Genomic DNA, 17,127 nt, shown 5'->3' with positions numbered 1-17,127 from the left:
AATAGCTTAATAGGTTGGAATGGATACAGGCGGCCTAGGCTCTATCTCCATCTCCCTTGACTAAACACTGAATAAAGCCCTTTGCATACTAGGTCTACTACCATATGTACTCCAACCAGTGACTAAAAATCAAATTGTCCTTGGTCCTAAAATCATAATAATAGGGGCTGGAGCGATAGCACAGCGGGTAGGGCGTTTGCCTTGCACGCGGCCGACCCGGGTTCGATCCTCGGCATCCCATATGGTCCCCCAAGCACCACCAGGAGTAATTCCTGAGTGCAAAGCCAGGAGTAACCCCTGAGCATCGCTGGGTGTGACCCAAAAAGCAAAAAATAAATTAATTAATTAATTAAATTAAATTAAATTAAAATAAAATAAAATCATAATAATATTATCCCATTCCTTTTTAACAGAAAGAAACAAGAGCTAAGAGATCTGAAAAATATGCATTGGGATAAGGAAATAGCTTCAAAGCCCTGGGTTCAATTCCTGCCACAAAAACAAATTATGTGCATATGTATGTGTGTGTGCACATGTGTGTCTATGTATGTGTACATGTATATATGTACACATTTTTTATACATATACATATGGATATATAAACATTTAGCCATTAGGTTATCTATGGTGATGATCACAAATCTTACTATTTTTTAAATATTATTTTGAAACACAACATTATCATGAGACTAAAATTTAGTTGACTTAACATTTTAAATTACCAGTAGATAAAATTGGAAAATCAAAAATCAAAATAGATTTAAGACTCTATTCTTTATTATGACTTACTTTACAAATACACAAAGCAAACAATATATTTTTCTATTTAGAACGCTGGATAAAGGCTGTGAAGGCTTTTTTAAAATGCTATACTATTCTTCATTATATTGCCAATAGACTCCAGATGAAACAATGCAGACTTCCAATTACTGAGTCTTTATGAAAAGCATTAATTAAGAACCTTTTACCTATCAGATCTTAATGGAAAGCACAGAAAATAGGTCTTGTAACTGTGTGCAACTTTTTAAAAAATAATAAAAGGCAGGAACAGGGACAGGAAAGGAAAACTATAGGAAGAATTCGACCATCTGGCATCAGGAAGGAAGCACGAGGGGAACAAAGTATGAAAGAAAACGTTTCGGGAGCAGGAGGGATCGTGCAGCAGTCGGGACACTTGCCTCCACGTGGCAAACCCAGGCTCAATCCCCCGCACTCATACAGGCGGGCCAAACACGACCAAGAGTGACCCCTGAGTACAGAGTTAGTAGTAAGCCTGAGCACTGTCAAATGTGGCCCACCCCCTCCCAAAAAACTTTTTTTGGGGGGGGGGAGCCTGTACCCGCAATGTACAGGGGTTACTTCTCCTGGCTCTGCACTCAGGAGTTACCCCTAGCGGTGCTTAGGGGACCATGTGGGATGCTGGGAAACCGAACCAGGGTCCGCCACGTGCAAGGCAAATGCTCTACCTGCTGTGCTATTGCTCCAGCCCACCAAAAAACATTTTGTAAAAAGAAAATGTTTACTCATATGTTTGATTTCTTTGAAGTTTAAAAAAAAAACAATCCTCAAACTCACTGCCCTAACAATATTTATATACCACACACACACAGACACAGACACACACACACACACACACACACACACATCCACATCAAGGTAAATACAGGTAAACTTAATCTGTTTTTAATTTTCTGAATTTTTTAATAAAAAAATATTTCTTATTGAATCACTATGAGATATACAGTTACAGAGCAGTTATAAAGCTGTTCGTGACTGAGTTTCTGTTAAACAATGTTTTAGCACTCATCACTTCACCAGTGCACATTTCCTGCCACCAATGTCCTCAGTTTCCCTCCCACCTACCTCACCCCCCCACAGCCTGCCTCTATGGCACTCACACGCTCTCTCTCTCTCTCATTCCCTCCCATTTTACTTATAGGCACTATGGTTTGCCATATTGTTACTCAAAGTGCATTCATATCACTTTAATCCTTTCAGTACATATCACTTTACTCCTTTCTGTCCTTGTCCAGTATGATAATTTCCAACTAAGACTGTCATAGTGGTCCCTTCTCTGTCCTAACTGCACTCCCCCTTCCACTTTGTGGCGAGTTTCAGTAACCTCAAACTTGACAAAACTCACAAAACCTCAAGTGACTTCACCTGATTGTTTCAGAAATGATGCACAGTTTGAAAAAGAAATCCTCCAAAACTTTATTTAACTAATGTAAAAGAACCTAGGTGTTGACCAGTTCTCTTTCATCAGAAAGGATGGAATACTTCTCTTGAATTTACAGATACAACAGTTATAAGTCACATGAAACAACAACTAAAATGTTTAGCCTTAGCCAGACTGAGCACTTATTAACCAGAGGATCTCAGGCAAGTTATTTAATCTCTCCGAGCCTCTTAGTTCTCACCTAGAAAATAGAAAATAAATATATAAATAAATAAATAAATAAATACACATCTCTCACATGTAGCTATTGAGAGTGAGGTAACATATATAAGATTCAGGCATATCAAGTATTGAAGACATGTAAGCCAGGTTTATTAGTAATGATGCATCAAAGAATATCAAGTTTTGTTTCAGGGTTGGGGGACAGAAGAGCTACTTTGTATGCTTTGTTGGCCCCTGAGCATCACTGGGTGTGATCCAAAAACAAAACAAAATAATTTTCAGGTTTTTTTTTCTTTTTTCTTTTTTGCTTTTTGGGTCACACTGGCGATGCACAGGGGTACTCCTGGCTCATGCACTCAAGAATTACTCCTGGTGGTACTCGGGGAACCATATGGGATGCTAGAAATCAAATCCGGGTCGGCCCCGGTGTAAGGCAAACGCCCTATCCACTGTGGCCCTATCCGCTATGCTATCACTCTAGCCCCCAAAACAAAATAATTTTGTTTGAGATTGAGAGCATTAAACTGCTATCTACTGTCCTCAGTCCCAGGATAACTTTTGTTCCAAATGGCCTGACAGATGACAGGCTAGAAAAATTTGTGAAATGTGGGTACCAAATAAAGGGAGGAGAAGATGAGCTACAGCTTGTTGTGCTAAAGGGAAGATGGCGAAGGAGTAGAAGCAATGCTTAGAGTTGAACTTCTTGTTTCTGGCTGTACATTTGAGTCAAAGGGGAGCTTTGAAATCGAGACACACATCTAGCCCCATCTCCACCCATCACCAACCCAAGTTTTTCACCTAAGTTGTCTCAGGTGAAGTTTTCAGGGTGAAGTTCTAAGATGTTTAGAATCAAGCTGGTTTTCTATTTCAAGAGTTTTCTTCTCGGGGCTGGAGCGATAGCACAGCAGGTAAGGCATTTGCCTTGCATGCGGCCGACCCAGGTTCAATTCCCAGCATCCCATATGGTCCCCTGAGCACCGCCAGGAGTAATTCCTGAGTGCAGAACCAGGAGTAACCCCTGTACACTGCTGGGTGTGACCCAAAAAGAAAAAAAAAAAAGAGTTTTCTTTCCAAGCTGCAAATGATAACATAGCCCAGGAAGCAACAAGTAGTCTTAGTTTTTTCAGAAACATAACAACTAAAGTTCATAACTCTAGGTCAACAACACCGATTGGGGTAAACAACAATCAGTTTGCCTGGAAATATTCCACCTTTGGCACTGAAGAATCTAACAACCCTGGAAACCTCTCAGTATTGGCAGATAAATCACCTTCTATCTAGCATTCACTCCAATCATTTCTAATCAATTCTTTAGATCTCACTGCCCAATACAGTAGCCCTTAGCTACATACATATGACTATTTTCATTTAAGTTAGTAAAATTTCTTTTTTATTTATAATAAACTCTTAGTACATTTTTATTTAAAATAAATTTTTAGATTTTTAGACAAAGACTTAACATGATGAGACACAACAATTTTCACATAAAAAATTTATCTTGAGGGCTGGAGTGATAGTACAGTAGGTAGGGCATTTGCACTGTGCATGGCTGACTAGGTCCTATTCCAGGCATCCCATGTGGTTCCCCAAGACCACCAGGAGTGATCCCTGAGTGCAGAGTGAAGAGTAAGCCCTGAACACTGCCAGGTACGGCCCCAAAACAAACAAAAATTTACTTTTATATTTATCAATTTTAATATTGGAGCTTTGTTATGTGTGTGTATATACATATATTTATTGACAAGAGGACAATTAAAAATTTGTAAGTTGGTAAGCTAGCTTGGTGGCCAGTATAAAATCTGTCTTGATTATGGTTTTTAAAATATTTTAATGTATTAAAATATTACATTAAATATTTAATGTAATATTTAGGGCATTTGCTGTTAGGGCATTTGCCTTGCACACGGCCAACCTGGGTTCAATTCCTCCATCCCTCTTGGAGATCCCAGCAAGAGGTGAGGGCTTCTTACCAAGAGTAAGAAGTATCCCGAGGGCAAGATACTGAAAGTATCCCACCCGCATGGCAGAGCCTGGCAAGCTACCCGTGGCGTATTCGATATGCCAAAAACAGTAACAAGAAGTCTCACAATGGAGATGTTACTGGTGCCCGCTGGAACAAATCGATGAACAACGGGAAGACAGTGCTACGGTGCTATTATAATTTCATTAAAAATTAATAAAAATTAAATTCAAATTCAAATTTTCAGTTGTATCAGCCACATTTCAAGTTCTTATTAGTTGCATGTGGCTGGTGGCTTCTGTAGTGGACACAGATGGTTTCTATTACAACACCAAGTTCTACTGGGCAGTACTGTTCTGGAATCCCATGCAGACAGCCTGCAAGCACTTCAAGCCCAACATGTTAGATGCGAATGTATCAACCCTCTTTCACCCAAACTTCCTACTCCTCTCTGCAGGACCTTATTTCCCTGATGTCCTTGTCTACCAGGTCACCACGAGAATGTCTGGATGTCCCACTTCTCCCATCTCCCAAATATCACCCAACTGCTCAGTTCTCATAAAACTGCCTGTTTCACCTCCTTTCCTCTGCCAGGACCCAGCGCCTAATTCTGATACTCAGTAACGGTGAAGCACTCGCCTCTTATTTCCCTCTGTCCCAAATTCTCTTTATAAGGCAGGTAGTTAACAAGAAGTTGGCTATTTCATTCTCCTGTACTTAGACTTGGCATTACAACCTGGAAACCTGCTTCTCCACACACACACACACACACACACACACACACACACACACACACACACACACACACACACACACACACAGAGTTCTCCCTCAGAGACCACTTGAGAACCCTGGAAACCTTTCGGTTTTTTGTATCTTTGTTGTTTGGTTTTGGTTTGGGGGGTCACACAGAGACTGCACTGACAGCTTACTTCTGGCTCTGGGTTCAGGAGACCAAAATGAGGTGCCAGGGACCAAACCCAGGTCGGCCATGTGCCAGGCAAGTATCTTACTTGCCTGTTTGTTTTAGGGGTGTTTTCCCCCCAACACACACAAGACCTTTAAAACCCAGATACTTATACAAATAGTTTCCCTTCTGCCTGCAACAATTTAATTTTTAAAAAATTGGGAGGGAGGGATCAAAGGGCTTGTATTGCACACAGTCAACCCCAGTTCAATCCCTTGGCACCACATACAGTCCCCTTAGTATCACCAGGAGTGACCACTGAGCACAGCACCAGGAATAAGCCCTGAGCACCACTGGATATGGCCTGAAAAAAATTAAGAAAATTGGGGGTGACGGGGGGTAGGTAGTGCTCAATGGGTACGGGGTCCACTCCTGGTAATTCTCAGTCAATCGGGCCTTCCAGTTGAATGAGAGAACCGAGACTATGGTGTGCTCAGGCACTATGTCCCACTATGTCACTTCTTTTAAGAAACCCTCCCTGTACACTACATATGAGAAGCAGCCCGTGTGTTTATAATAAGCCACCAGAGTGCACTGTTCATATAGGTCTAACAGAGCCTTTACAATTAACAATTAATCTCAGCATGGGGCTGTTTTCTTGTCTTTTACCTCCCCCAATTCATTGCTATAAACCTTATGTCCAGCAGAATACCAAGCCCAGAGTGAACCAAATGGATGATGAATGAATGGCAAATATGTATCTGTGAAGCCAATTAAGAGCAGCGCCGTTAAGCCAGACATCCCAGTTTTACAGATGAAGACACAAACCCTAGAGAAGCCAGATCCAACAGTAGGAAACAGTTGAGGCAGAACAAATCAACTGACTCCCAAAGTAACTTGATAGAAAAAAAAAAGTAGTTATTGAGCATAACCATGTGGAATGTGCCAATATTGTGCCAGTAACAGGGTAAGGACTATAGATTTCTGCTTCCAGATGCCCACATCTGGCACAGTGCCTGACATTTAGGAGGAACTTGAAAAAAAAAAGTGTGTTAAGTGAGAACAAAGTTAAAGGACAAGAAAAACAGATCTAGGACTTCATATAAACAAATTGTAAAAGAGACTCCCGTCTCCCCTCTCACCCCATATGTTACAAGAGCATACTTAATGAAAACTAAGCGTTTATCAGATATGGCGAGAAAAAACACGGCATCACGAGATCTTCTAATATACCCTCTCATCCACTGAGAGCGCGTCTCTGAGAATCACAGAGCCTTGAAATACCTCTTACTCCTAAAGAACAGGGCTTGAGTCAGAAGAGACACTGCTCAATTAGGACACTGTTCTCTTCTGCAACATCCCACTGGGCCCTGCTCTTAAAATCAGAGTAGAAAGAAGTTGTTCATACCTCACACGCTAATTAAAGCATGAGAAAAGCGAGGAAAACATTAATGGAAAACCTCGTCAGCAAACAAAGACGAGAGATTTTACATTTGAAAAGAAATTATGAAAAACCTCAAATCCATTCATGACTCAGTGGTACATGCAGTTTGGTACTAATGAATTAATAATACTTTAAGAAGTAATCTCAAAAAGGAAAAACAACGATATGGATGATTTGAAATTAAACAACAGAAAGGACGAAAGCTGAATAATTTGAAAATACATATATAAGCCTGGTTTCTGTTCTCACAGAAGCTTTTAAAAGTCAACACTGCCATCGTCACAAGGACGAAAACAGTGTTGAAGGAACAGAAAAGCAACAACTCTTCTTAAATTCGTTTGGAGAATTGAGGTCATGGAACAAATGACATTCCAAAGAGGCAGAATAGAGAGTCACAACTTCCTAGAGCAGAAATCCCATCCCAGGACGGATAACCTCTTCATGAACCACTACCAAGACATAAAAATCTCTTTTGGAATCCACAAACTGCTGGAGGTTCTGTTCTAATGAATTTTTAGTTTTGGTGGAAGAAAAGGTGTCTACACATACTGTACTGGAAGGGTGCTGGTCGAGGATACAATCAATCAATCAATCAATCGATCGATCAATGGCTTCCAAACTGTTGGGAGTTTTATCTCTAGGGGTGCTAATAGGTTCTTATAGTCAAATCAGAGAAAATGTCCCTCATCCTCTTGGCAAGGAGAGGGGGAAATGGCCATTTTGAAGATTGCCTTCCAGAGAAGTTATTTCAGCAGAGCTTGACTGGGGGGAAAGTAACACTCAGTTCCAGATGCTTCCAGCCTTCCTTCCAGGAAGTAAACATTCAATTCCAGTCTCTTCCAGTCTCACTTAAGAAGGTAAGACAAAACTGGGAGGGACTGGTGAAAGTCACAGTCCTGAGGCACAGGCTCACCTAATCACCAGAGGGCAGAAGTATTCGCATGCCCCATACCTTACGATGACTGTTGGGACTGGCTTTATTCGTGATTGCCAAAACTTGGAAGCAACTGTGATCTTCATCAACAGGTGAATGGATAAACTATGATATAGGCATACAATGAGGCTATGATCCAGGGATACAAAAAAATAAAACCACTATCAAGTCACATAAAGGTGAAGAAAACTCAAATGCCCATTACTAAGTATATATATATATATATATATATATATATATATATATATATATGTGTGTGTGTGTGTGTGTGTGTATATATATATATATATATATATATATATATATATACATATATATAAGCCAATCTCTCCTTAAAGACCATGATCCTGGAGGGCTACTAACCACTTTTGGCACCCTGCGGCTTCTTAAAGAAATGCATCTAGACTGTGAACTGAGCCACAACTCCATGCCACCCCAGGAGGGGAAAGTTTTTTCTCTCTCAACTGTTTCTTTCGGCGGGGGTGGCGGCAGTGACGGCGGCGGCACCCATGTGGTGACGGCCATCTTCTAGAACCCACTACCCAGAGGTATGAGCTTGCAGTGACATGATGCGCAGGAGATCGTGAGCTCGTATACTCTTCATTCTCAGCAATAGGAAACAAATTATCAAATGATACCTTTTCAGCAGGTTTGATTGCTGGGGGAAAATTCTAAATAATAGTTTTCTGTTGAAATATCGAACGTATTAAAAGTATAGAGAGAATAAAGTGAAGATCATTAGCCACAGAGGTGGGGGGCGCTGGAAGGGGGGTATACTGGGGTTCTTGGTGGTGGAACATGTGCACTGGTGAAGGGATGGGGGTCTGATCATTGAGTGACTGAGACTTGAACCTGAAAGCTTTGTAACTTTTTTCACGGTGATTCAATAAAAAAAAAAAAATTAAAAAGGAAAAAGCCAATCTAAAGGCACTACATAAAAGTATAGTTCCAACAATATGACATTCTGGAAAAGGCCAAACTATGCAACCAGTAAAAAGATCAGTGATAATTGGGATAGAGAAGTGACCAGGATGACAATAATAGTTGGAAGTGATCACTCTGGACAAGACCTGAGTGTTGAAAGTAAGTAAACGGATATACATGATAACCTTTCAGTATCTATATTGCAAACCATAATGCCAGAGAGAGAGAGAGAGAGAGAGAGAGAGAGAGAGAGAGAGAGAGAGAGAGGAAAAGTACCTGCCATAAGGTAGGGGAGGGGAGAATAAAAAGATCAGTAGTGGTGGTGGCCATTTCAGGCAGAAAAAAGGAGCAAAGAAGTAAGAGAGAGGCAAGAGGGGGAACTTTAGAAGTAATAAAACTATTCTGTAGTTTTTAAATAAAAATTCTAACATTCTAACAATATAATGGTGGAAACATGTCAAACCCCATAAGTACTTAAAAAAAATCTCACTGCAACATTCATTTATGCTTTGTGTACTTCTTTTTTCAACAGAGGCAAATACTTTAGGCTGGGGAGATACTCAAGTGACAGATCACGTGCCTAGAATGTACAAGGCTCTGGGTTTAATCCTCAGCACCCCAGGGTCCCCCAGCACTGCCTTCATGGCCCCTTAATACAAACACTGCGTGACCTAGCACTGAGCCACACAGCAGCACTTCGCAGCCATGGACCACATCTAGGAGTGACCATAAGTCACCTTCCTCCTCCTCCCCACTGGGTATGATAAAGAAAAAAAAAGGAAAGAGAAAAAGAAGAAGGAAAGAAAGAAAGAAAGAAAGAAAGAAAGAAAGAAAGAAAGAAAGAAAGAAAGAAAGAAAGAAAGAAAGAAAGAAAGAAAGAAAGAAAGAAAGAAAGAAAGGTGGGCTTTTTAAGGCACATGAAAAAAAATGCTCTTCGTGACTAATCATCAGGGAGATGCAGATCAAAACTACAAATGAGATGTCACCTCACACCACAGAGACTGACCCACATTCAAAAGAACAAAAGCAACTGGTGTTGGCGTGGAAGTGGGGAGAAAGGGACTCTTCTTCACTGCTGGTGGGAATGCCGACTGGTTCAGCCCTTTTGGAAAACAATATGGATGCTCCTAAAAAATTAGAAATTGAGCTCCCATTTGACCCAGCAATACCACTTCTGGGAATATACCCAGAAGATGCAAAAAAAGTATAGTACAAATGACATCTTCACTTGTATGTTCATTGCTGCACTGTTCACAATAGCCAGAATCTGGAAAAAACCCGAGTGCCAGAGAACAAATGACTGGCTAAAGAAACACTGGTACATCTACGCAAATGGAATATTATGCAGCTATTAGAAAAGATGAAATTTGCATATAGATGGATCAACATGGAAAGTATCATGTTAAGTGAAATGAGTCAGAAAGAGAGGGACCAATGTAGAAAAATTGCACTCGGGGCTGGAGAAATGGCACAGAGGGTAGGGCGTTTGCCTTGCATGCAGCCAACCTGGGTTCGACTCCCAGCATCCCATATGGTCCCCTGAGCACCGCCAGGAGTGATTCCTGAGTGCAGAGCCAGGAGTAACCCCTGTGCATCACCAGGTGTGACCCAAAAAGCAAAAAAAAAAAAATGCACTCATTTGTGGAATATGAAGTAACAGAATGGGAGACTAACACCCAAGATTATTAAAGATAAGTACTGGGAGGATTACCCCACAACTTAGAAGCTGGCCTCAAATACTGAGGGGAAAGGCAGTTCAGTTAGAGAAGGGATCACCAAATAAATGGTGCTAGGAGGATTCGCTTGGGATGGGAGACGGACCCTGAAAGCAGACTATAGACCGAACATGATGGCCATTTAATACCTGCATTGCAAACCACAATACCCAAAAGAAGAGAGAGAGAAAGCAAAAGGGAATGCCCTGCCACAGAGGCGAGGTAGGGGGAACAGGGTTGGGGGTGGTGGAAAGGATGCTCGGACCATTGGTGTTGGAAAATGGGCACTGGTGGAGGGATGGATACTTGACCATTATATGACTGAAATGCAAGCACAGAAGTTTGTAAGTCTGCAACTGTACCTCATGGTGATTTATTAATAATAATTTGAAAAAAGGACTTTTTAGAAAAGGGTTGGGTTGGAGTGATAGTACAGTGGATAGGGCATTTGCCTTGCACAGAGCTGACCCAGATTTGATTTCCGGCATCCCATATGGTCCCCCAAGCCGGACAGGAGCAATCCCTGCAGAGCCAGGAGTAAGCCCTAAGCACTGCTGGGTGTGGCCCAAACAAGGTAAGTAAAAATACAGAGGTTCGAAGGGGCCACTGGGGTGGAAGAAATACCTGAGTAGGGCAGCCAAAATTAGACCCAGGGCCTCAAACAGGCACGGCGTCCACTCTACCACTTAAGCCACATGTCTGATCTCAAAAGCAAAAGAATTTCAATATAAATTTTACAAAACTATGGCATATGGGGAATGGAGATCTGCTCCAGGGAGAAGGTGCCTGCCTTGCAGGTGGCTGAGCCTGAATCGATCCCCAGCACCATAAGGTCCCTCCAAACACTGCCAGGAGTGATCCCCGAGTACAGAGCCAGGCATAAACCCTAAGCACTGCTGGGGAGGGCCCCCAAACAAACAAAAGTATAACAAATGGGGGGGGGTAATTTACCTCCTTTTGTTTTCTTTTTTTTGGGGGGAAGGGCTCCCAAGCAGTGTTCAGGAGAACTCAGTCCAAAGCCTGCGGGGGCTGGGTAGGCCATGCAGTGCCTGAGAGAATTTGCAAGTGGGGCATGCGCTACTCTGGCCCTTTAAGTTATCTCCCCACCTGTCTTGTTTTCATTAACTTATGAATCTACAGGTATCTATGTGCCCTCTAGCCACACATATGACCAAATAGTGCTGCAAAGACAAGGTTGCAACTGACACCAAGGCAACCACTTATTTCAGACAGACTTCACATGGATTAAAAAATGAACAATGCCTCAGCTGTTCTTAACTGATAATCAACTGTGATAGGCAAGGCCAATGGGTTTTTTTTTTTTAGTCCCCTTTGCCAAAATACTGCTCTAGTGACTTTCTAGCCTCGAAGCAAGGAATACCAAAACCCTTTATAAAGGGCTGACTCAGCGCCAAGAAGCGCAGCCATCTCTCCGGGTGAATGGAACCTTCATCACTAGCTCTAAAGACGAAAGGAAGGCACCTGGTTCTAAATCCTACTACCTCACCCCAGGATATCAATATTTAGTGGCATTTAGCCCAGGAAGAAGTCACAACTTTGAGTCTGTTTATTTATTTGTTTTTGTTTGTTTGTTTTGCTTTTGGGGTCACACCCAGTGATGCTCAGGGGTTACTCCTGGCTCTGCACTCAGGAATCACTCCCGGCGGTGCTCGGGGGACCATATGGGATGCTGGGAATGGAACCCGGCTTGGCCGGGCGGCATGTAAGACAAATGCCCTACACTGTGCTATCACTCCAGCCCCATTTATTTGTTGTTTTGGTCTGATGTCAGAACATCCTTATCGTAATGTGGATGTTATCATCATGTTATCACAAAGTGGCAATCGATCACTTTCTCTAAAACTTCCTCAGCAAACTTCAAAGGACAGGTGCACACCAGGTTAACGGGAACCTGTTGTTTCTCTTTACTCAGCCTGATTTCCTTCTGGTAGTAATACACACTACCATGAATTTTCAGATGACTACTCTAATCTATTGGACGGTGAGGGCCACTAGTCAAGGTCTTTCCTGCCCTTCCCTGGCCTTAAGCCAAAGGGTTTAGCATAAGACCCAAATTTGACCAAATCAATCTTACTGAAATTTACATGTCTACACTATCTCCAGACTAAGAACTCCTAGCCAGCAGGAACAAGATTTTATTTATCTCTTTATCTCCAATGCCTAGCACAGTGCCTGGCTATGAATATTCAACACTTGTGGGTGGAAAGAATTATAAAGAAAATCATGTACCTTAAACAAACGCTGAACTAAGTCTATCATTTTCTAGTAGAACTCCGGAGCAAGAGCAAATTGTACGATGTTTTGTAAGGGAAATGTCCACTTTAGTAGCTAGGAAATATGCATCGGAAATAGTATCCCAAGTGCCATTTCTCGAAGCATTAAAGATGTCAATCAGTCCAATAAAATAAAGGCCCCAAAAAGACAAAAGGAGAATTACCTCATTACCTCAACATCTGCTTGAACATAAGCAATCACACACTGGCTAATTTTTTTTAAAGGGACAATAATATAACTTTCTAGAAAGACATAATATAGCTAATTATACCATTCACTAGAAGGGAACATACAATGTTTTGAAGTAATTCAGAAGTGGGTGGGATTTATAAGACATAGAGCTTAGGGAATGGTAAGTATAAATTAGAGATTGTTCATATTATGACAGACTCCGTCATTACATTTCACAACTTTTGTCAAAAGCAACCGTATTCACCACACCACTGACGGCTTCACATTAAGGGAGGCTGTTGTCAGCTTTCCACTTCGAGTAGATAAGGAAGCTTCTTTCGGAGCACCCTCCTTGAGACTGGGGTCAAATTTTAGACTGAAAACTCCCTCTGGAAAGAATCATAAAGCCTAAATGGTCAGTAGCGGTGTAAAAATATATAAACAACCTTATCAATAATCAATAATAAAAATTAAAAGTGCCATTTTATTCATCAGGCTGATTAAAATTAAGAAACTTATTAGGCTGTCAAAATTTGTAAAGATTACTACTGACTGATGTTGACTGGCATACAGAGAAGCGAAATACTGCATGAAGGAATGTGAACTGGACAGTTACTGGGGCATGCCTCCCAACGACTGCATTTCTAAGACCTGAAATTGTACAAAATTCTGTATGTAATTATTTTAATAATGACATCGGTTCTATTAGACTATAAACTAATATACTCTATCTGGCTCACTATTTATATCCCAGTACCCAGCATATGGGTTTCATATATGGTCGATACTCTGAAATTTTGTTAAGGGATGGATGAACATCTACTCATCATTTTTTTTAAAAAAAAAAGAATAACCAAAGTTAAAGTTAACTAGAATAAACAAAGTCAATGATGTGCTGGTTAAGAAGGCAGGCTCTGTGCGTGTGTGCGCGCGCGCACTCTCGCGCACGCACGTTGATAGGGTAGGGGTGAAGATGGGGTGGAAGGGTGTATCTGAGGACATAGGTGGAAAGAAGTTGACATTGATGGTGAGACTGATACTTGAACACTGTAAGCCTAAAACTCAACTATAACTTTTTTAATCATGGTGCCATAACAAAAATTAAATTTAATTAAAAAAATTTTAATTGAAAAAGGTCAAGAGTATTTAAGTCAAGTTCTTATTCACACACGGCCGACCCAGGTTTGATTCCCAGCATCCCATATGGTCCTCGAGCACCACCAGGAGTAATTCCTGAGTGCAGAGCCAGGAGTAACACTTGAGCATCGCTGGGTGTGACCCAAAAGGCAAAAAAAAAAAAAGTTATTACTCACATTAAATAGGGGTAATGAAATCATTTAAGTGTTAATAGGCAGTAAAATAAAACTGTTTATTTTCAAAAATAAATCATAGATACTGTCAACTTACAAAATTGACTCCCAATATATCATGCTCAAATCCCAAGCCTCCCCATTCATGTCAAGATACAATATTCTTGAAATAAGTCAACAGTCCATGACAAATACACACCCTGGATTTGAGATACATAAAAACTATACTGTGAGATAAAAAAAAAAAATCTAATCCCAACACCTATTGAGCTGAACTAAATATCCTTTAAAAATGAAAACACGCCTTTAAAAAAAAAAACAAAATTCACAGTATGTTTTATGACCTTTAAGATACAATCAAGGAAATATATCATCCGTGGACTTGTTTTGCAATATGGGAAAGAACCAGAAACTTAAGAATCCTCCCTTAGGAGGTTGGCAAAAGTACTGGGGTTAAGACGCTTGCCTTGCATATAGCCTAGTGTGGTTCGCTCCTAACATAATTTATGGCTCCAGAGCACCTCTAAGAATTATCCCCTGAACACAAAGTAGCCCCTGAGCACACCTGCTGTGGCCCCCAAACAAACAAACAAACAAAAAATCCTTTCTTTTTCTCAACTCTCAAATCCAAAACAACCAAACACTGAGTTCCAGAATTAAATATGAACAATTTATGGGCTTTCCACATTCTTAACCTACCCTTGAAATTATACAGAATAAAGTCATTTTTAAATCTTGTCATTATTTGAAAACTGACCATCCATCCAAAAATCTGGTGGCCATGACAGATCCTACTAATAACAAAATCCCCAACACTCTAGGATATAAATTGAGTTTTTATCTCCTTATTAAAACTAAAGCGCTAAAAGGATCTAGTCCCTCAATAAAATACTTGAGAAACTCCATATGCAGGCATTTTACCCTTGTCCTATATCCAAAGGTTGTGACTCTAGGCTAATCTAGAATAGGGTTTTGAACTCCTGGAAAGACAAGAGTCACTAGTATATTTATCCAACAATTCCTAGATACTAGATACCATAGAGGAATGCACTGTGTCCTCCTCAATTTCCCCAGGGGCACAGGGAGTCAACAGTCCTGTGGCAATTTGCTCCCAGAGTTTGTTCAGAGGCATCCCCACACCCTAACCAAAGGTATGGATGAGGTTTTCAAGGGCCAGCAGGTCAGAGGACTGGTCAGCACCTGAGGAAATCAGCAGGTTTCACTCCGGCCGAGGGGCAGGTCAGACCTCATTTTTCACAAGACCTATGGGAAAGGTTCCTCCAAGTTCACAGAGTTGGTGAGTTGGGCCAAGAGAAGTGAAAGCGCAGAAACCGAGCACCAAGGATGAGACTCCGCATCTGGCCCCTTCCTCTGCAGTGGCCAGGTCAGCAAGTTAGACAGCAAAGCACGTGCTTCTTTTTTGACTTCCTAAATCCGGACGGTTCCTCTCTGTCTGGATGCATCTTCCCGAACCCCCCTGGGTCAAGGTAATCATCACCATGTAAAAATTTGATAACGGGCAGGCCCAAGTCTAAGCATCATTTTGGCTTTGTCCTTGAGCGTGGAGCGGGAGGGGGAGGATTGCAGCAGGGATCTCCAGCTACCAGGCAGTGCAGAAGGGCGTGTGCGTGGCCTGGTTTTTCCCGTGGACCAAAGCCAAGTCTTAATTCGGCAAGCCCACAGGCTGGCAGGGGTGTTGACACACTGACTAATAAATGGCTAAAAATGGGAAGTGAGAACACCAACCATATCGTGGCCCGGCAAAAAAAAAAAAAAAAAAATCCTAGCTGGGTAAGGAAAGAAGAACTAGACCAAACCGGAATGAAAAGCTGGGAAAGGCGCCCAGGCAGCGCTGCAGGCAGGCCCGTGAGTGCCAACGTGCAGCAAGGGTGGGGCCGGGGCCGGGGCCGGGGCCGGAGAGCCAGGCCGGCCCCCGGGCAGCCCCCGCGCCCGCTCCCAGAGCCCGCTGCCCACCCGCCTCTCCCGGGTCGCGGGGCCTCGCCCAGCCCGGGTGCCCGCGCCCCCCTCCGATCGCCCGGTGGGCAGCGCCGCCCGCACGCGGGGCCCGACTCCCGGGATCCCCCCACGGCCCGCGGGGCGGAGAGGGCGCGTCTCTGCGGGGGGGGGGGGACGGTGCTAAGAGGGGTCCCCGGGGCATCGGGGCACCTCCCGCCCAGCCGCAGGCCCGGCGCCGTCCCCGCCCCCCGCTGCCCGCACCTGGCGCCCGCGCGCGCCCACCTTGCTCCTTCAGGCTGGTGATGAGCTGCAGCTGCTTCTCCTCGTCCGAGCTGTTCATCTTGGCAGGTGGGGCCGGGAAGAAAAGGGAAGGAGGGAGAGACGCGGGGTGCACCGGGGGGGAGGGGGGAGAAGAAGAAGCAAGACGCCGGTGGCGTGTGGCTGCACTACCCGGAAGTGGGATCTGCTCCCGCTCCTCCTCCTCCTCCTCCTCCTCCTCCTCCTCCTGCACCTCCCGGCGCGGAGCGCGCGAGTGAGATCATCCCCACGCACCTCGTCGGCGGCCGCTTCACCTGCGGGGCGGGCCGTCGGGTGGGGCGGGGACCGAACGGCCAGCGGGGGCGGCACCCGGGGTGGGGGGGGCTGGGAGCTGGGTGGGTCTGCGGGCACCCCTGTCCCTCGGGGTCCTCCGCAGAGACCACGCGCGGGAGGCGCCCGGGTGCGAGCGCTGCGGCGTACCCTTTTCTCTGCTTCCACCACTGCCCCTGCACCCCGGGGCACAGTGACGACGCCCCGACGGTAGCAAACAGGCTTGGGCGGGGGGGAAAGGGGGTAGTCGGCGGCGTGTGTGGGAACCTCACTGTGCACGCTACATCCCCACGAGCTGCCAGGGCACCGCTGGGCCCGATGGGCAATCGATAGCACCCAGCTTCTTCCCACTTCGCCCACGGTGGGCGCTGCGGGCGCAGTGGGAAGTCTGTGCACCCGCAGGGGGCTTAGGTTTTTGCACCTGGGAAAGCAGATCCCGATGGGAGCTGGGGGAGTTGACGTCCTCGAGGGAGAAGGCGGGCGTGGTCCAGGCTTCCTCCCGCCCGCCGCACTGGGTCCGAG

The 17,127-nt window shown here is 43.7% G+C and overlaps 1 protein-coding gene across 3 annotated transcripts in view; it reads right to left on the bottom strand.

The window, feature by feature from the left end:
* SHTN1 (shootin 1) overlaps positions 1–16,709 on the bottom strand; it is a 117,263-nt gene extending 100,554 nt beyond the window's left edge. The window contains exon 1 of one of the 3 annotated variants that reach the window (XM_004611898.2): positions 16,300–16,709. In XM_004611898.2, coding sequence (XP_004611955.1) covers positions 16,300–16,357 — 58 coding nt within the window. In that variant the 5' untranslated portion in view covers positions 16,358–16,709. The remainder of the gene's footprint in view (positions 1–16,299) is intronic. The other 2 variants (XM_055119276.1, XM_055119277.1) reach the window with 2 other exon arrangements.
* Between the last annotated feature and the right edge of the window lie 418 nt (positions 16,710–17,127).

The sequence above is a fragment of the Sorex araneus genome, chromosome 11, assembly GCF_027595985.1.
Source record: "Sorex araneus isolate mSorAra2 chromosome 11, mSorAra2.pri, whole genome shotgun sequence".
Taxonomy (NCBI): domain Eukaryota; kingdom Metazoa; phylum Chordata; class Mammalia; order Eulipotyphla; family Soricidae; genus Sorex; species Sorex araneus.
The sequence above is the reverse complement of the archived record's forward strand: the minus strand, read 5'-3'. Positions and strand labels throughout refer to the sequence as shown.